This window comes from Apium graveolens, chromosome 11 (genome assembly GCF_009905375.1).
Source record: "Apium graveolens cultivar Ventura chromosome 11, ASM990537v1, whole genome shotgun sequence".
Lineage (NCBI taxonomy): Eukaryota > Viridiplantae > Streptophyta > Magnoliopsida > Apiales > Apiaceae > Apium > Apium graveolens.
The window spans coordinates 143,047,376-143,069,638 of record NC_133657.1 but is presented as its reverse complement, the minus strand read 5'-3'; the positions used below and the strand labels follow the sequence as shown (position 1 = coordinate 143,069,638).

The window sequence follows — 22,263 nt, the reverse complement described above, 5'->3', positions numbered from 1 at the left end:
GGATCAATACTTTGATAGATGCCACTTCTGGGCATGAAATGCTGAGCTTCATGGATGGATTCAGTGGATATAATCAAATCAGGATGCACAAGGATGACATTCTAAAGGTATCATTCATCACTGACTTTGGTGTTTATTGTTTTCTAGTTATGGCATTTGGTCTTAAGAATGCAGGAGCCACCTATCAAAGGTTGGTAAATAAAATTTTTAAGAATCTTATTGGCAAGACTATGGAAGTTTACGTCGATGACATGTTAGTCAAGAGTCTGGTAAAGACTGACCATATAACCCATTTGAGGGAAGCTTTTGAGGTCCTGAGGTACCACAAGATGATGTTAAATCCTACAAAGTGTGCTTTCGGAGTAGGGTCTGGAAAATTTTTGGGATTAATGGTCTCCAAGAGAGGGATCGAGGCTAACCCCGATAAAATAAAGGCAATCCTGGATATGGAACCACCAAAAACTGTCAAGGATGTTCAGAAGCTCACAGGAAGGTTTGCTGCATTGGGACAATTCATCTTCAAGTCAGGAGACAAATGCTTGTCATTGTTCAAGTCACTAAAAAATATTAAGGACTTTGTATGGAGTGAGGAAAACCAGAAGGCTTTCGAGGAATTAAAGAAATATATGGCCCAGGCCCCGTTGTTGGCCAAACCATCTTTGAATGAAGTTTTATACTTGTACTTGACCGTTTCAGAGAGTGCTTTGAGCGCTGTGTTGGTTAAGGAGGAACTGAAAATCCAGAAACCCGTATACTATGTCAACAAAATTCTACATGGTGCTGAGTTGAATTATTCAAATATTGAGAAATTTGCTTTAGCCTTGGTGATGGCTTCAAGAAATTTACGTCCTTACTTTCAAGCTCATCAAATTGAGGTACTAACAAATCAGCCCCTGAGAAATATCATTCATAGTCCTAAGGCTAGTGGGAGGTTGATCAAATGGGCAATAGAGCTGGGAGAGTTCGACATCAAGTATAACCCACGGACGGCAATAAAAGCCCAGGCATTAGCTGACTTCGTGGTAGAATGTACCATACCCAACCCAGAAGTCGGGGGGCAGGAAGATTACATACCTCAGTATAAGGAAGATAAAGAGACGGTTAATAAGGAAAAAGAATACCGGGTTCTCTATTTTGATGGAGCATCAAAAACGAATTCAAGTGGAGCAGGTTTGGTTCTACAAAGCCCTGATGGGTTCTTAATTGAGTATGACATGAAGTTAGACTTCCCAACCACAAACAATGAGTCAGAATATGAAGCTCTGATAGCTGGTCTTGGCTTAGCAGGGACACTTAGAGTCAAGAACTTAAAGTCTGTGGAGACTCGAAGTTGGTCATATCCCAGGTGAAGGGAGAGTTTGAGGCAAGGGATGATACGATGGCTAAGTATGTCCGCCTAGTAAGGGCCGTGATGACCCAATTTGATGAATGCCATGTTGAGCATATTCGAAGGGAGGAAAATGCTAAGGCAGATGCATTGTCAAAGTTTACTTCATCTGAGATGGAAGAAAGTTCTGGAAGTGTATACTATCGCGTTTTGAAAACACGGAGCATTGATGTTAAGCTTGTGGCTCCTATAGGCCTGGGGACATCATGGATTGATCCCATTAAGGCTCATATTCAAACCGGCTGGTTACCGAACGATGCTACTGAAGCACGAAAATAGGCTATTCGAGCACTAAGATACTTTTTGATAGATGGAATTCTGTATAAAAGATCCTTCGTGGTTCCCTATTTAAGATGTCTCAGGCCCGATGAGGCTCACTTGGCTCTTGAAGAAGTACATGAAGGCATATGCGGGCAACACTTGGGGGGTAGGGTCTTGGCTCATAAGATAACCCGTTTAGGCTTCTATTGGCCAGAATGATGGCCGATGCCAAAGAATATGTGAAAAAATGTGACCGTTGTCAGAAGCACGCACTAGTTGTTAGACAACCCCCCGAGATGCTGACCTCTATCAAATCGCCCATCCCCTTTGCTATGTGGGGAATGGATATACTAGGGCCTTTTCCCATGGCCACGGCACAAAGGAAATTTCTGATTGTAGCCATTGATTATTTCACCAAGAGGATTGAAGCAAAACCCTTGGCCAAGATCACAACTAAGCAGGTTGCACAATTCCTGTGGGAAAGTATTATGTGCCGGTATGGAATTCCCTGCATCCTAGTCACTGAGAATGGAACACAGTTCATCAACGAGAAATTTAAGAAGTATTGTGAGGAAAATGAATTGAGTCACCTGCAAGCCAATGGGCAAGTGGAAGTGGCAAATCGAATAATCCTGGATGGACTAAAGAAGAGGATCGAGAAGTCAAGAAATAACTAGGTGGATGAAATACTCCCCATACTATGGGCCTATAGGACTACCTGTAGAGTCACGACTGGAGCAACTCCCTTCATGTTAGCATATGGTGCAGAAGTAGTTGTTCCTGTAGAGATATCACATTCCTCCCCCAGGATTCAAGCTTTCAATGTTGAGGAAAATGAAGAAGGGCAAAGGTTAGCCCTGGATCTAATTGATGAAGTATGAGATGAGGCACATGCGAAGATAGTGGAATATTAGAAAAAAGCTTCTTTCTACTACAACCTAAGGGTTAAAGAAAGGTTCTTCAAACAAGGTGACTTAGTCTTGAGGAAAGTGGAAGCTTCTGGTGTAGGACAGAAAGGGAAACTTGCCCCAAATTGGGAAGGGCCGTACAAAGTCAAGAGCGTTCAGGGTAGAGGAACCTACAAGCTGGAGACTATGGATGGTTTTGAAGTCCCGAGGACTTGGCATACGCAAAACCAGAAGGTTTACTATGTGTAAAACAGGTGAAGCACGATTCTCACTTGTCAGAGTGACAAGTAGGTTTAAAAGCACCTTGAAGCTTTGCTTGCTTAGGATTTTTTCTATATCGAAGATATGTTTAGATTTTATCAGGGTTGAACCCATTTCATGTAAGGTATCAAGAATACCAAGTTATAATATAAATCCTTCGACTTAATTTTAGCCTATTAGATTGATGCATTGTGAAAGATAAAACCAAGTTATAGACTTGAGTTTGAAAAATCGAAAGAAAAATATGACGATACTTGGGCAAAATATGACTGAAAACAATAAAAGTCAATTACAAAGTTCAATATTGTTTAAGAAAAAAGAAATACATAAAAAACTTAGGCCTTGGAAGGCTGGGATTCTTTGGAACCACTATCCGAAGTCTCATCAAATGTCTCTTCAGTCGGTCCCTCAGAAATCCCCTCGGAAGTCTCCGCAGAGGTTCCCTCGGAACTATCTTCGGACGCTTTGGATGCTGCAGGAGATACTGTTTTAGGAGACGCTGCCTTTGGAGGCTCTTCTACCCTGGCCTTCTTTATAACGGCCTCAGGCTCCTCCTCAGAAGAAGATTCCTCCTCTTCAGAGCTGGACTCGAGCTCCTTCCTCTTTTGGCCTTGGCCTTGACTCCCCGATGGGCCATCTTTGATCAAATCGGCAAGCTTGTCTGCAACGCCCCCAAGTGCTGGAACCCACACAGGACAAAGGAAGGAAGACTGTTCAAGGACTTCTGGAAACTCGTCCTGAATAGCCTCCACCGCGGCGTCCCAGCCTTCCTTATAGCTGACTGGATGAAGGAGGGCATCATGCTCCACCATTAAATCCTTGAACTCCTGAGTGTCTATCCAGCCGTCAAAGGCTTTATCCTTTTGAGCCTTGAGGATATCATTTTCAGCCCGAGCCGTTTCCAAATCAGAAGTAGATGAGGCAAGTTGGACTTCAAGGGCCTCTATTCTTTGGTTGGCTTCCTCCAGCTTCTTGTTCGCATCCTCGAGGCCAACCTTCCAAGCCTTGGCTTGATGAATCGCCCCTTAAAAATGGCGTTCGCCTACAAGAAACACAGCAAAAGTAAGAAATGGGAAAAATCAAAAAGGCAACTATGAACGGCTAAGGAAAAAGACGTACCGTCGCCAAAGCCTGAGCTCCGAAAAGCTCGTTACCCTCCAAGTCCTGCTGAAGGACAAAGTCTTGATAGTCGACCGGGGAAATGGAATACTTAGACCATTCCTTGGCAAGCGCTGTGTTGCCAACAATCGAATCCTTCCCCCGGATTCCCCACGCAGGTTGGAAGTAAGACCCTGGTTTTTGCTTAGTACGTAAAACTTGGCTGGCGACTTCGTTGCCTGGTTCCATTGCCTGGAGTAGGAACTCCGGGAAACGATCACCAAGGCACGGGTCTTTAAAGACCTTTCCAGCACGCTTCATCCTGGTCGTTTCCAGGTCTTTAGGCTTTGTAGCCTCTTCAATTTTCTCAGCCACTGCAATAAATAAGATAAGTGAGTTGAGAAGTTAGCAATGTAGAAGATAGAAGGAACGAAAACAACTAGGCAAGGAAGGAAACGTACTCTTCTTAGGGACGGGAGAAAGGCCGTGTTCTACAAGAACGGTCTCCCTAATAAGATCCCAAGAATGGGAAGTCCCATTATCTTGCATAAGGAGGTTAAAAGCTTTGGTCTCCTCCTCAGACAAAATTATATCGTTTGGGCTCCCATCTACGGCTAGCCCAAAAGATGAGCGAAATAGGGTGCCCCAATCGCCACCCTCCCAAACGACGAACAGAAAATCTTTCTTCCACCCCAAGTTATTGTCAGGGATGGACTTCCCGTTCACTATGTGGGGAACGGTTGGGCGCTGGTTTAAAGAAACCCACCCCGGATTCTTGTCAGGACTGTTCTTGAACTGGAAAATCTTTCTAAAAACAGCAATAGAGGTAGAGACATTGTGCTTGGCGCATTGCGACAGATAGCACAGAATCAACCTCCATGAGTTAGGAGGGAGTTGGCAAGGGCTGATGCCCACATCAGCTAGCAGAACAGGGATGAATGGGTGAAGGGGATTCTAATACCTGCCATTATATCCCTGTAGATGCATAGTGCGTCTTTCCTCCACTGACAGGCCCTGTCGGCCGGACCTGCAAGAACTAGCTTGAAAGAATCCTTGATTCTGAAACAACCGCTCAACTTGTCCAGCTCATTTGGATCCCGCAAGGCGCTGATATGGTCGCGCGCGTCTAGATGCGCATCTGAAGGGTACTTGTCCCCTCGGGTGTTACTCATATCAATCAAGGAAGTGTACCTTGACCGAATGGGGAATTCATTGGACTTTCTGGCCACATTCATCTTGGCCAAACGGGTCATTTCCTTATCAGCCATCTGAAAAAAAAAAGGCACATAAGGAGACAATTTTAAAAACGCAAACTATGCAAAAACAAGCACAAAAGGAAAAGGGAGAAATCTTACCTGAAGTAATGCTCCTAAAAAAGGCTTTGGGGCTTAAGATACTCCGACTTACTGTTATTGCTTTGAGATTCTTAACAGAAGAAGAAAGAAGAAGAATTTAGAATTGAGAAAGTGAGGAGCAGTAGACTCTACTCACTCCTTTATATAGGAGAAAAAGTGAAGTCGAAAGGACAAAAAGCCCATTAAGGATAAAGGCCCAAAGAAAAAAGCCCAGAAAATGGAACATTCCAGAATATTCCAAGGAATTCCAAAAAAATTAAATAAAAATTCCCGAGAATTCTAGAGAATTCTAAAAAGGGTGTTTTGATATAGTAAGCACAGATTAATAAGAGGCCCAATGGGAGCTAAAAAGTCCAAATCCAATTAAGATTTGGAAAAATAAAAAGCCCAAATCCAATTAAGATTTGGAAAAATAAAAAGCCCAAATCTAATTAAGATTTGGAAAAATAAAAAGCCCAAGTCCAATTAAGATTTGGAAAATAAAAGGCCCAAATCCAATTAGGATTTGGAAAAATAGAAGGCCCAAATCAAAGCCTTAAAAAAGATAAGGCCCAATCCAAATTGGATAAGAAGGAAGCCCAATAAGACTAGGATTGAGGTCGAGCTCCAAGTCGTGAATTCCGCTCGAATTCTTTTGAATAGAAACCCGAACATTACGGGTATAAGAGACCAGGATTCAGGTCGAATTTTAGCTCGTGAATTCTGTTCGAATTCTTTCGAACAGACACCCGAAAATTACGGGTATAATAGAACTAGATTGAGGTCGAAAGCCAAACCAGGATCGAGGTCGAATTCCTGAATCAAGCACTATATTTTTCAGGAATGGGATGCAGAAACCTAGACTAAAATCCAGGTCGAAGAATCGACTAGGATCCTGGTCGAAAACCAGGTCGAGAATCCTAGTCAAAATCTAACGACCAGGAAGCAAATGAGCACAAGAGTCTCGACTAAGATCTAGGTCGAAGTTTCGACTAGGATCCTGGTCGAAACCCAGGTCGTGGATCCTAGTCAAAACCAAATGACCAGGAAGCAAAGAAAGACACTAGATTTCGACCAAAATCCAGGTCGAAGGTTCGACTAGGATCCTGGTCAAAATCCAGGTCGTGGATCCTAGTCGAAGACCTTCGACCAGGATTGGAATGCTGGCCCAAAAGTCGACTAGGATCCAGGTCCAAAGTTCAACTAGGATCCTGGTCGAAAAAGGGCTGAAAATTTGAGAATATTTGTAAAAAATTGCAAAAAAATGTGAAAAAATCTCGGAAAAAAGGGAAAATTCCTGAAAAATACCATAAAATTCCTAAAAATAGGGAGAAGGTAAGAAAATAGAAGGGGAAGTTTTTAAACGACCCTGAAGTCACGTACAAGGCAAATCTTTGTAAGCGTGTAGGTCGCTCCACACTTTACGCAAAACAATACCCTGAAAGGGAATAAATGAACTTAACTTTTGCGAAATCTTATACGGTTTCCCAAAAGTTAGGGGGCAAATGATAGGGATAAATAAATCCTGATTATGTAATTAAATATTACAGTAATTATACATGATTTGGGCTACTAGGCCCAATAAGAAGATGTATGACATTCAGACCAAAAAGGTCAACACAGTGATCATGCCTGATGGACCAGATCAGGCCAGATGGAACAAAGAAGGCCCAAAAACCCTGAATAATAATTAATTTTGTAATTAATTAATAAGGGAAAAATCAGCTATTGAGAAGAGTCCCGATAAGGACATAAATCCTTGCAGATTAGCCTCAAAGGGACCTAGAAGGATAAGGAATCAGTTTCCTACTATTTAGGACTCCAAAGTCCATTCTAATTCTGAGACTTGGCTACCAAGTCTCCTATATCAAGTCCAATTCAAGGACCACCAACGTCTATATAAAGGGTCTCACCCCTCCAATCAGAACTACGTTTTTTTGGCTTGATTATCTAATTCACAGAGATACGTAGGCATCTCGTAAAGGCAGAGTTAAGCTACGAAACACGAGAGCAGCCATTAAAGGCCATGAGCCCCCAAACCTTAGCAGTAAATACAGGAAATAATAACCTTAGTTTTTTATCCATAACAATTCTGGAATTAAATACCGATTTTATAAATAAATGCAAGTAGAAAATCATTTAAAGGCAAATAATTAATGAAATGTTGAATTCTAAATTTTATAAAATCCCAAAAATAATTATTGAAATTATAAAATCCTAAAAACAATTTTAGAGACAATCCAAATATTTATGCAAATAAATCCACTTTTAAAAGTGAAATAAATCAATACCGCCCAATAATCAGTTACGCAAACTAACCCTGTACATCAAAAAATCACCCATAAATAATAAAAAACAACACACATCTGACAGGACTCATATACATATTTTATTTATTTAATAATTCAATAATTACAAATTTAAATAATACAAAAATACACGAGTCGTTATAGCTGCCATCTATCAGAATGATGAATTAACAGATGAACTGAAAGAACATAAACAGAGGATGCAATGGTATTTGGATGTAATGGAAGAAAATCTACTGAGGAAGTTTCTTGAAGATTTTCCAGACCGTGTTAGAGTTCAAAATGAAGAGTAAAGTCTGATAATCACTGAAGTAAGAATGAATATGTTTACTTGATTATTGTATTTAGATAGTTTTGACATCATTAATTGGAAGTTGTACATATTTCCATAATGCACAAGTTGGGGGAGATTGTAGATATAGTTGATGATATCTGGAGAGAAACTATAAAAAGTTCTTATCAGGACTTATATCAGCATTTACTAAAGAGTGACATCATCAGTACTTATATCAGTACTTGATGATCAACCGATTATGTCATCAGGATTTGTCACTTCAATAGATATTCGAGGAGGAAAAGGAAAGCAGGAATTCAAGGCGGTGAAGGACTTTATCTCAGAAGCGATCATACATGGATAGGTTTCCTTAGTGTAATAGAATAGGATTCCTTATTTGATTGTGTAGTTGTGCTCTATATAAAGCACAGATTAAGTTCATGCTATAAGCACTGCGAACATTGTTATATCATTCGCATAACCTAACAGCTCTCAAGAATATTTGTTAATCCTTTTGAAAGAGTACGTTTGTAATCAGTTTTTATCTGTTAATATAAAAACTGTTGATTCTGTTGAAGCTTTGTCGAATTATTAACATAAACTGTATTCAACCCACCTCTACAGCTGATTACGGACCAAACAAATCTTGCCATATCCCAAAGTCTTTCCTAAGTTGCCATCTTCATAAGAAATATTTGGTCCAACTTCCTCCTTAAACTATGATAGGAGGGATTTATTTCCAGTCATATGTTCTGATCATCCACTTTCCAAGACTAAAGAATTCTTTCTGTTGCCCTGCAATCATATTTAACAATTAATTAGTGTTTTTAAGGACCCATACTTGCTTATATCCTTCGGCCTTTTTAAGTTTGTTAACATTTGTTGCAGAAGACTTTGAATCAGAGTTTATGCTAACGTTCTTAATATTAGAGTTTACACATGCAGAAGCAACTTTTGATTTATTTAAAGAGGGTTTCAGTTCATAGTAATAATAATACAAACTGTGATACTCTTTACATGTGTAAATTGAATTCCAAACACTACCACATTGAAAACATGGATTTTGTGGTTTATATCTAACTATTTTATTCCTAAACTTTGACTTAGGAGGAACAATATTTATCCCTTTATTTTTCCTGTAAGCAACAACAAGATGATTAGCACTACCACGGTTAAAACAGACCTTTCTAGGTGCATTAGAGATGGGTTTATTTTTATTTTCCTTATTAACACCTTCTTTTTTGTTCCTATTCTTTCTAGGCTGTTTTTCCTTGTTTTTCATTTTAACATCCTTCAACTTTTGCTTAAGCTGCTTCTGAGTCATTAAACCAATATTTACTAATTTTGTAGAACTGGTTCATACGTATCAGTTTTTAAATTTAACTTAGATGATGATGTTGACCCTTTTTCATTAACTAACTTAACATCATCAGCACTTAAGTTAAACTTAATAGGTCTTAACTGAGACTTGTTTAGTTTTATCTTTTTATCAATATTTATTGGTTTAACTTTCTCGGTTTTCTTTTTATTAATTTTATCAGAATTAGTTTTATCAGCATATCCCTATCCTGATCCCCAATAGCCATTTTCTATTAAACCCTGAGTTGTTTTTCTAAATTAGTCCAAACTCTAATCACTTCTCTTTCTTTAGTTAATTCCTTTTCTAGATAAGCATGTTTTTCTAATAGTTTTTCTTTAACATACAAAGCATCATCTCTTTTCTTTTGAGTTTCTAGCATGAAAAACAACTCAGACTCTAAGTGATCATTTCTTTTCTTAAGATCAAGGTTTTCAGACTTAATCCTAGCATTTTCAAGAGTTTGATCCCTATAAATAACATGCAGAGATTTAAGAATTAACCTTAGTTCATAAATATCATTAGTGTCAAAAGAAAGTGTGGTTTGAGGTACCTTTAATTTAGCAGTGTCACCCTCAATATCAGCATTTTCCATAAGGGTATAGTTAACACCATCATCTGATTATGATGTATCATCCCGGCTCTTCTTAGTGATGATCAAGGCTTGTTTCTTCTCTCCTTTTGGCTTTCTGCAGTCATCTACAAAGTGTCCAACTCCATCACAGTTATAACATTTGATCTTTGACTTGTCAAAGCTTCCAGATTTTGACTCCTTTTATTAGAGTTTCTCCTGTTGATCCTCCTATTAGAGTTTGAGAAACTGGATCCTTTTATGGAAAACTTCTTGTTCTTATTCTTGAAGTTCTTATAGACCATTTTCTTGAAGCTTTTAACCAAAAGAGCAGTCATTTGCTCAATATATTCATTGTTATCATGATCATCTTCAATGTCTAATTCACTTTCAGAGTTTGAGTCATCATCAGAGTTTGATGACTTAGTATCAGACTTTGCAATCATAACTTTGCCTTTGGAGTGGCTTTTTCTCTTAGCTTTCTCCCTTGGTTTCTCTTCAATCTTCAGTGCAACCTGTGTTTTTTTTTAGTCCTTTCCTTTTGTTTCTTTGCTCCATCTCTAGTTCATGAGTCTTCAGCATGCCATAGATCTTATCTAGAGATGTGTCATCAAGATCATAATTATCTCTTATAGATGTGCCTTTCAAGTCCCACTTTTCAAGGAGTGCAAGAAGAAACTTCAAGTTAAAATCTTCTAGATCATATTCTTTGTCAACTAGTGGCAATCCATTAATTAACTTGTGAAACTTATCATAGATTTCAGTCAAGGACTCATCAGATTTTGAATCAAAGTGTTCATACTCCTGAGTTAGTATTGTTCTTCTATTCTTCTTGATAGTAGTGGTGCATTGACATTTTACCTCCAAAGTGTCCCAAATTTCTTTGGCAGTTTTGCATCCAATAACTCTATTGGACATGACACTATCAATACTTTTATGTAAAATATGTCTTACTTTTGAATCTTTCATAATAGATGAAAGATCCTCATGAGAATAGTCCTCCTTATCTTTATCAACCATCTTCTCTTCTTGGCCAGCAACAGCAACTGCTAATTTTATTGGCCTGTGAGGACCATCATAAATCCTGTTCAAATATTCAGGATTTGTTGCTTCCAGACACATATCCATCTTTACCTTCCAAATTGGATATTCATGAATCTTCAGAATTGGAACCTTGATAGCCTCATATCTGCACATATTATGATTTAGAGATTGAGTGGCTGGTGGTGGAGGTGGAGGTAGGGGATTTTGTTGAGGTTCTTTGTCTACCAATATAATTGATTTTAGACCTTAAACTGTTTGTATATCAACAGAAAGCTCTGATACCAATTCTTAGGTCCTTAATACAATTGTAGACGGGGATTAATACAGTTTATGCAAATAAATCAAATTAAGTACTAAACAGAAAGTAATAGTTTTTGTATTGACTAATAAAAACTGATTACAAAACTACTCTCTCAAAGGATGAACAATAATCCTTGAGAGCTGCTAGGTTACATAAAAAATATATCAATTCGTGACACCTATAGTGTAAACCTAATATGTGCTTATATACTATACAACTACACAATCAATAAGGAATCCTATTCTATTAGTACAAGTAATCCTAAAACATATTCATGTATTGATTACTACAAGAAGTAAAGTCCTACACTGACATGTATTCTAAAAATATTTCCTTCTTCGATATCTCCGGACTTTCAGCTGAAGTGACCAAATTCTGATGTCAAATACGGATCAACAAATGCTGATGACAATTGTTGATGACGTCACCTCTACTAAACTCTGATATCAAATACTGATAAATAAACTCTGATAATTTATATGTTGATATCATCAATTTCTTCTAACACATTCCTCATCACTGTCAGATCCTGATAAGTGCATCCAGTCTTTACTTGAAGTGATAAGTGCCTTTCCACTTCCTTTAGCACATTCAGTAGTAAGATGCCCCTTTTTATTGCAATTATAACATCTCACCTTTGTTCTATCAAACTTGCCTCCCTTTGTGTCCCTGCCTTCTTTCTTTCTGAATTTGCCTTTGGCACCTCCAGTAAATTTATTTTTCAAACCACCATTTCTATGTGACTTTCTAAATCTTATATTTTTGAACATTTTGACAAGCATTACAGCCATTTGAATTGAAGGGTTTTGAGGCATAAAACGAAATGGAAAGTGTAATTAAAAATCATAAAAACCTAATTTTTAAAACTCACCGCAGGATTAATACAAAAAATAGATATTTAATTTGTAGATCAGATTATTTACCTTAAGAAACTTTACAAATTGGTTGACTAATGAAGATCCAAAGTTTGTTTAATCACCACGCATCCCTCTCTCGCGATCTACACTCTATCGGTATCCACAAGAATGTTTGAACTCAAGGATTGGATGCGTATTAGCACAACATCATTTCTTTTTGCTCTCTCTCCATCTTGTCTCTTGGTTTTTTAGGGGTTTTTATTAAAAAGCCTTCACATACAAATCAGCCACAAGAGATACTTTATAGAGAGTAGAAAAATGAATTATAACTCTTAACTAATTAGGAGTTAGTATTAATTCAAATTTTCTATTTGTATAATAATTAAGTCTCACTTAATTATTTACCAACTGAATTTCATAATTGATATTAGTAAATTCGAATATCATTATTTATCTAATTAATTAAGTCAAAATTATTTAATATTATAAATAATTCGAACTACTTTGTTAGGTCCAAATATACATACAGAGGGGGGGTCAATGTATGTTTTTCGTTAATTAATTGCAGCGGAAAATAAACCTCGAAAACGAAATAAACAAACACTAAGAGATTCACGGAATAATTCTTTTTATTAAGAAATTAAACCGTAAAGGTTTGCTTACAATTCCGAATATAAATAATTTGAAGCAACAAATATAGAGAGAACCAAAATATTAGCAAATAATTTGGGGTTCTATCTATCACTCTAAAAATTCAAAGCTTCTATCAAAAGTTATTAAATATAATCAAGAGAGCTTTAAATAATGAGTGTTACAAGTTTGTAAGGCTTTAATGGTGTGAAATAAATTGGGCATCACTTCTCTCCTTAATTTCAATAAATGAAATCAACTAACTCTACAAAATATTCTGCAGAGCTTTAATGGAGTTTTTTCTGAGAAGTGTTATTTCTAATCTGCTGTAAATTTTTGTTTTTGTAGTGGTAGAATTGTAGGAGAGATAAAGGAGACTACGTGGACAATTTTTATCCATGTATTTGAAGTACCAGGAATATTGTGTGGCGATCAGGAGGATTTCTTCTATGGCGATCAGGAGGATTTCTTCTATGGCGATCAAGATGAGCCGCCTTTTTCCTTAGCAAATTAAATCGCCTATGGAGACTACATGCAGCTCTTTTATGGCGATAGGAACTGGAATATTGTACATATTCATTTGTTTATTTACTGGACAAGCACATACATACACATGAGAATGAGAAACAAGTCGCCATAGAGTGAAAAACCCAGCCGCCTTTTGCTTTGACAGATTAATTCGCCTATGGCGATACTCTATCTGTGGCGACACTGCATTTGATTGTTTAATGTGTTGTATTCATTCTCAAGGTCGAACAAAACAATTCTGCATGCATGTGCAGCTGCCAAGAGAGATGATTGTGAAGGAAATAGCCAGGCGCCAAGGGGGAAGTGTCGTCCATGCGCAAAGAAAAAGCAAAGGGGCACGGGCACGTGTGCCTTACGCGCGCGTCGCGCGATTGGGAGACCCGCCTGCCAGATTAATTCTTGTACAGTTTTTGAATTGTTGCTTTGTTTTATTTTCTTTGTACATCTCTTGAGGCCCGCAAGCAATACAACCAAAATAATCACCCTGCCATTTCTGTTTATGCAAATTGATCTGTGGTTTTTTTTGCTTTTGATTTCCACCTGGGTCCCACGAAGTTTACATGAAAATAAAACAACACAATCTGCTAATTTCTATTCGAATCCTTCGAATCATGCATGCATAGTTTGGCTTCTTTTATTTTTCCAAAATTAAAAGGTTGATATTAAATTAAATAAATAAATGTTTTGAGATTCATTTATTCACTTAATAAAAATCAATATTTTAATTTATTTATTTTAAAATCAAATGTGATATTAAATTAAATAAATAAATGATTAATTTTCATTTATTCATTTAATAAAAATCAATCATTGATTTAAAAATAAATCCGGTAAATTCTCGAGTTGTATTCCTCTGTGTCTTCAGGCCTTCTAAACTCCGGGATTTTGTACCTCAAATTATTTCCAGTCTCCTCGAGTACAAAAACCACTTAACAGTGTTTCTAAAAATAATACTCCATTTTCTTTCACGGATCACTGACGTCTTGTGCACGGGTCTGGTTCACAGACGACTAGTTGCGCTCTCAGGCCTTCGTATTAAACCCGTATAAACCACTGTTAAGTCTTCTACCAAATATAACCAACTTCACTAGAAATCCTTGAGGTCTTCACACTAATTCTGACAATTGCTTCGAATGACTCCAACCTTATTCCTCCGATGTCTGAACATATTAATGAACTTCGTACGGATCACTGTTGACGTCTTCTTCACTACAGTTAATCAAAACCTTTTGTGCATATACCCAATAACCAATCTATACTGATCCTAGTGGAACATAGATTATTTCAAAGTCCTTGTCCTATGTTGAGTTATCCAAACCAGTATTGCTGAGATAAACATACAGCTTCAATCTTGCTCAACATACTTTAATTTAATTTAAATTCAATTTAAATTAAATAATCCTTCAAGCATTCTTTGTGTGTGACCCTATAGGTTATTATTATGTTGGCAACGAATTTTAAATCTAATTTAAATTCATAAACAATGAGCGGCATCTAGTAATATATCATTAATACTTAAGTTATCTTAATACATAATAAACAAGACACGTACTACTAAATATAAAAACACGGTTCGATATATATACTAAAGTTGATAAAATCATACAGTTTCTTCCACTTAAAATTTGGTCTCAAATTAATTTTATAATCCACCAAGTTCTTTTTTTTGGAATTTCCTAAAACGCGATATTACATTATATATATTGAAGAATTAACACCAAATTAATTTAATTTTTCTTTTGATAACATAAAATTACATCTATCTTACAAAATTAATACACAATATATCACAAATGTGTTCTCAAAATTTAAATAGTTAATACATATTTAAATTGATAAACTATAACCTCGTGCACTTTTGATATCAAATTTGATTAGTAATTGTTAAATTTGAAAAATATGACAATTAAATATAGATTTAAAAATGTTAAATAATAAGAATCGTCAGGAGGAGGAACACAAGTGTTACACCATCTTAGATGTTAGTCCAAAAATGAGCATTAAGATCAACGGCTGCAAAACCGTTTATGTGGCTCATCAAAGTGTTTACCTCATGCACTTTTGTCCAAACTCTAAGAGTATTGTTATGAAGCAATATAATCTCAATAGGAAAATCAACAAGTCTCAATACAATACTTGTTACACCTTACAGACATATACATATACATTTACATATAAATAATCATAAATATTTTCCCATAAAAATTCTTCAACCTTCTTAATATATCCCATGGAAAATCAGGGTGTTGGAGCCAATTCACCTGATAATTTTCATTTTACGATAGAAGAAGTTGAAAGGTTTCTATCAAGTCCCGATGATATTAATCCAAGCTTTAATCTTGATGGAAATCAAGAAATTAATGATCAATTGTCACAGGGGGAATTGAATGATGCTCCAAGTCGTAAAATAGGACGTTGGAGTACTGAAGAGGACAGGTACCTCTCATTTTTCTTTCTCAATTTTTAAATAAATTTTAATTTATGATTCAAATATGTAGCATAATTTTAGGATTTTTATGTACTATGTTACCTTAAAAATGTGAAGATTTAAGCATTAAAAAATTAGAACCTATGTTTTGTTTTTGACGAATAATTGTTCTTAATTTTCAAAAATTGAAGAAAGTTGCTAAGCTTAGTGAAAAAATATGGAGTTGGAAAATGGGCTCAAATCTCACGTGAGATGGATGGTCGTGGTCGCAAACATTGTAGTGCTAGATGGAATAACCATCTACGCCCTGATATCAAGGTTTGTCATTTAATTTTTCACATAATTATGATAATATCTATAGTGCATCTCAATTATTTCTTAGATACCATATCGGAAAAAAATACATTTTTGAGTATATGTAACTAAAATAATTTATTAAGTAATTAGTAATTATGAAAACATTATTTGAGGTTTTGTTTCTTAAAATTCATGTTACCACACAAAGTTATAATGTTTGTATATCTGACACATATGCACATAATTATAATGATGCTTATTGTTTATTGGTTAATATTTTACAATTTTATAATACTTGGAAAAAATGACTTTAAGAATATTTGTTTAATTTGTGCATACATCTATGTGCATCAATAGTAGATTAACTATTTACTTTGAATTTCAGAAAAAAGATAGATGGTCAGAAGAAGAAGAGAGGATTTTTATCGAAGCTCATCAAATTTTTGGAAATAAGTGGACGGAAATTGCAAAAATATTTCCTGGTAGGAGTGAGAACTCCATTAAAAATCATTGGCATTCCACAAAGCGAAAGCAATTGTCAATACGCAAGAGGATGAACAACAATGAAGTAAAACCACTTACAAACTATATGAATAACAAGATTCTCAAAGAACCTAATAACTCCACTACCGCAACTCCAAGTACTAATTTCACCTCTTATAGTCATTCCAACAAACATGCGACTTACCAACCAGCACCAAATGACGAGTTTGGAATATTGTAGACTATGTTAAATATTGATAATAACCTCATGTTTTTTATTCTAGTTGATATGTATAGATATGAATGTACATATATATAATTATATTTACATTCATACTCCATCTTCCCTGTCATTTTTTATGTTTATATGCTTGTTTAATTTATTTTAATATACTATATTTTTGACATATTTATAATTCTTAAATAGTATTCAATGAAAAATAAGAAAATTGCGGGTTTTCATAGTCTATTTATATCTCTTGAAAGATAGAGAAAGCCTTTTTCACTTATAAATTAATATTTATGGATAATTTAATAAAGATAATATAGTGTAAAAGTTCAGAACAATGTAAAATTTTAGAATTTCACTTTTGGGAAATAAGAAAAATGAAAAATATGAATGAAGTAATGCTTTTTATGTGCTCATAGTAATTAATAATTTTGTTTGGTTTATAATCCCACAGAGCTTTTTGTATTCCACCAATAATTATACATTGACATTTTCACTCCTTTAGTAGCTAACGGTAGTATCTAGATTATTTATATGATGATAAGAATGAAAGAACTTCATCTCTTAGTTAACAAAAAACAAATATTGCTTATGTATTTATTAGAAGTATGTGTATGTAATAATAGGGTTTACTATTAATACACAACCTCATATTTAACACAAAAAATATTACTTACACATGCATTGGAAGTATGTGCATGTAATTCTAATAGCAATCGTTATCATGAAGAAAAACTAGTAACAAAACAAAATTGCATGCATATAATTTTAAAGCTTATGACAAAACTACTGTTGGTAGTATTTGCATGTAAAGTTCATGTAGAAGATGAATGCTGAAGCGTGTAAGCTCTAAGTCCCACATCAATATGATTCAGGAATTTTGTCCAGTTAATAAGGCAAAGTACTACTACTAGGTGCACTAATAGATCATGACCTTTTGGAGGCCAATGTTAGGCTTCTTGTTTACCCAAGTTGGTTGCATTTGTGTCTGTAGGCTTCTGCTTATTTTTGACTCGTAATCGGAACTTGACCAATTTTTGAAAAAGGCTCGAGATTTTTCTTGAGTTGTCACATATAGTATTAGAGCATATTTTCGAAAGTTTGATGCATCAAGTTTCCAGAGGTTGGGACACAACGGCACGAAGACTGATGGTATCATACCATAATACATAGAGATCGTAAGGTGGTGACACGAAACTAACTGGTATTATCATAAAATGGTTGCAAAGGAACGATCTAAACCTACCTATGAGCTATCTCTTCAGGTCTGACGAGGACTTTAGAAGTTTAAGTGGATGAGTCTGTAACAGTCCAAGTCTCACATCGAAGATATTTGGACTTCTTTTCAGTTTATAAGACAAAGTACTATTAATATGTGTACCAGCAAATTATAATATTTTGGGGGCCTGTAGTGGCCTTGTTTTTTACCCAAGTTGGTTGCATTTAGGCATTAGGATTTGGCTTATTTCGAACTGGGAATCGGGACTTGACCCGATTTTTGAAAAGGACTCGGGATTTGACTCAAGTTGTCATAAAGGGTCATCATTTCTTTTTTAGGTTTTTGGTTATTTGTCACATACTATATGTAAATTAAATTAGATCAAGGAAGTAATTTGAGAAATTTTGTAAATACTGCTTTATGAATTATTCGATATGATTTTTGAGAAAGTCAAAGTCAAATTGGAAGCCAAAACTGACAAAATGATTTCTAAAGTATACCTAAACTTAGAAAAGATGTTGTTAGGAATATGTTGAGTACTTGATGATAATTTAAATAAAACACTTAGTAGATTTTAGTTAAGTGATTTTGTAGCTTTCAACGGATGATCATTTGTTAACATCCGTTGAAAGAGTAGCTTATGTAACAATAACACTAGTAGCACATTTCTGTATACTTGAATGGCTTAGTGAACTAGATGCTGTAGATTGTTCAAGTCATGTTAACTACTAGATTGATATGTAAGATAGGATGGTGAATTGTAAATATTAGATACCTTGTAATCTTGTGTAAATGAAATAAAGTTAACTTCAAAAAAGACAGTCTCAACGGATGATTCACAAAGCTCCAACAGATGATCAACATAAGTCTCAACGGATGATCAGACAAAGTTCCAATGGATGATCAGACAAAGTTCCAACGGATGATCAATCTAAGTCCCAACAGATGTTCAAATTCAAAAGAGGAATTGATAGTGACTTGACAGTCACATGCGTTGGATAGATGCAAATAAAATATGGCAGCCTGTTTAAAGATTTTAGAGAACAAAGAAGCATTTCCATTTCCATGCTAAACAGATGATATTCAAAGATGCTGGAAAGAGAAGTGTAGAAGCATGAAGTTAGACTAGATATAATTTGTCTTATTATTTTGGCTTATTATCATGTAACTTGATGATATATAAACCAAGGGTAGCAAGTTGAAGAGTATTGATTCAATCCAAGTTAGCAAAAAAAACTAGAGAAATAGATAAAGAAAAAATTATAGAGAATTTCTCTGTAGTTCTTGTACTGCAACTTGTTAGCAGCCGTGAACAATTCTGTTACAAAGATTCTCTACCTAATATATATCTCTGGTGGAAAAGTTCAATCCACCAGAAATTTTTTAAATACTTGTATTTAATTGCTCTGTGATTTGATTGTTATATTCTTATTCCGCACCATTGCAAATCAAACACAGTTATTATTGGTAGAAGAATCATTCTTAAAATTTAAAAAAGAAGCCAGAATTACATTCAACATTTAGAAACAAAGTTAGATTGTTTGGGAATAACAATTGGTATGAGAGCAAGCTCTTGAAGAACAAAGAGTTAAAAGATCACAACAACTAACAAGATGAACAGAAAAGATGTTGGAGTAAAGATTCTATTTCTAGACAAAGACAACTATCACCATTGGAAGGTGAAGATGCACCTGCATCTCCTATCTCAAGATGAAGCATATGTGGACTGCATTGAGAAAGGTCCAGATGTCCCTATAAGAGCTGCTACAGGAAATGAAGCATCAGTCCCAAAGCCGCAAGCAGAATGGTCTGATCCAGATAAAGAACAAGTTCAAAAGGATAAAAAGGCCATGCACATTCTGTTTAATGGTGTTGACAGTGACATGTTTGACAACATCATAAACTGCAAAACAGCTAAGGATGTTTGGGATACAATTTAAGTTATATATGATGGAACTAAGCAAGTAAGGGAGAACAAAATGCAACTCTTGATTCAGCAATATGAGCATTTCCACAGTGAAGAAGGTGAGTCACTCACTGACATTTTCAGTAGATTCCAAAAACTACCGAATGCTCTAAAACTGCACGAAAGGGTCTATCAAACAAAAGACTCAAACCTCAAATTCCTTAGATCTCTGACAAAGGAATGGAAGCCTATGACAGTCTCATTGAGAAATTCTCAAGATTACAAGGAGTTCACCTTGGATAGACTGTATGGTATCCTAAAAACCTATGAGCTTGAAATAGAGCAAGATGAGAAGATGGAGAAAAGAAGAAATAAGGGAGGGTCCATTGCATTAGTTGCTGAGCAAGAAAAGGAGAAGGAGATAAAGGTTGAAGCTATTGATTCTGCACCAAACCCTAGAGTTTGTGAAGGCAAGGGAAAAGAGCTAGTAGCTGAATATGAAGACCATCTTAGTCAAGATGACATGGATGACATAGATGAGCATCTTGTTTTTCTATCTAGGAGATTTTCCAAGCTTAAATTCAAGAAGAATTTTGGAGCAGCTAAGTCAAACAGAAACATGGTTGATAAGTCTAAATTCAAGTGTTTCAAGTGTGTCTTGGAAGGTCATTTTGCTAGTGAGTACAGAAAGCCTGATTCTGGTAAAAAGAAATTTGAGCTTGTTGATTATAAGCAGAAATACTTTGAGTTGCTCAAGCAAAAGGAAAGGGCTTTCAATACATAAGAAAATGACTGGGCTGCAGATGGATTGGATAAGGATGAAGATACAAGCTATGTCAATCTAGCATTTATGGCCAAATCAGATGAAACAGAGACAAGTTCATCAAGCAATTAGGTAATCACTACCAACCTAGCTCATTTATCTAAAGCTGAGTGTAATGATGCCATAAATGACATGTCTACTGAATTATATCACCTGCGTGTTACACTCAAGTCTCTCACTAAAGAAAATAATAAAATTAAAGAGAACAATGTATTTTAAGTGAAAGAAACAATGTGCTAGAAACTCAATTTGTTGAGTTTGAAAAATTGAAAATAGAATGCAAGATTGCTAAGGATGAACTAACTGAATCCTTAAAGAAAGAGCATATTTTGAGAAAGCAACTTGAACGAGAACAGAATGTAATTAAGGCATGGAAATCATCTAGAGATGTTCATGCTCAAATTACTAAAGTTCAAGGTATAGAATCTTTTTGTGATGCAGCCTGGAAAAGAACAAGGAGAAGCTTGATTCCAATCTGGTTGAAGGATTTTCAACGGATGTGGATTCGACGGATGATGAAAATTATCCATCGAATAATCAAAAGGATTATCCGTCGAAAGACAATGAGCCACATCCGTTGAGTATAAGTAAGCCAGTTAGCAAAGCTAAGCTAGCTAAGTTGAATGAAAAATATAGATCAGTTTCTAAGAACTTTGTTCCTGGAGAAATAAGTCAAGTGAAACAAAACAAAAAAGTCAATGTAGGTCATCTATCTATCAAGCAATTGAATGACAGATTGGAGAAAATTGAAGTGAAAGTAGAGTCAAAAAGGAAAAACAATAGAAATGGGAAAGTAGGGATTAACAAACATAACAACTACACATCTGATAAATATGCACCAAGAAAGATCTGTGTTAAGTGAGGTAGTGTTAATCATTTATCTGTTAATTACAAATTTGCTATGCCTGCTCCCATGTTTGCACCATCTTCATTTCCCAGCGTGCCTACAATGCCTGTAAATGTTATGCCTGCACACAATTTGAATGCACAGTATGCTAACATGCCATTTGCACAAAATCCATATTATGTTGCATTTAGTATGCCACAAATCCCATTTAGCATACCTTACTGGAATAACATGTTTGCACATAATATGCCTTTTCATGTTAATCAAGTTGTGCATGATAATTCTGCAATGATCAATGGTTTTAAGGGTTCTACTCAATTGACTAAGGATGAACTTCAAGTACCTAACTCAAATGAAGACAAACCCAAGAAACCTAAGGAAAAAGGCTAACAAAACAGGATCCAAGGAAACTTGGGTACCAAAATAAACTTCATTTGATTTTGTTGTGTGTAGGAAGATAGAAAGAATCTTTGATATTTGGATAGTGAGTGCTCAAGGCACATGACTGGAGATTCTACCCTGCTCACTGAGTTCAAGCAAAGAGCTGGCCCAAGTATCACTTTGTTATACTGTGGGATATGGCTTGATTTCAAAAGATAATGTCATCATTGAAGAGGTTTCCCTAGTGGATGGACTCAAGCATAATTTGTTGAGTATCAGCCAACTTTGTGACAAGGGCAACTCAGTAACATTCAATTCTGAAGCCTGTGTTATGACTAACAAAGGAAACAACAAAGTGGTTCTCACTGGAGTGAGAAAAGGGAATGTGTACCTAGTTGAATTCAACTCATCTAATGCAGAATCTGTCACTTGTCTATTGAGCGAGGCAAGTCAAGATAAAAGTTGGTTGCAACACAAGAAACTGTCCGACCTTAACTTAAAGACTATGAATGAGCTAGTCATGAAATATT

General features: G+C 35.7%; 1 protein-coding gene across 1 annotated transcript; it reads left to right on the top strand.

The window, feature by feature from the left end:
- Positions 1 to 15,350: 15,350 nt before the first annotated feature.
- On the top strand, positions 15,351 to 16,569 carry LOC141695970 (transcription factor MYB3R-2-like). The gene is made up of 3 exons (XM_074500169.1): positions 15,351 to 15,556; positions 15,740 to 15,866; positions 16,231 to 16,569. The coding sequence occupies exons 1-3, from the start codon at positions 15,351 to 15,353 to the stop codon at positions 16,567 to 16,569; spliced, it is 672 nt and encodes a 223-aa protein (XP_074356270.1).
- The last annotated feature ends 5,694 nt before the right edge of the window (positions 16,570 to 22,263 follow it).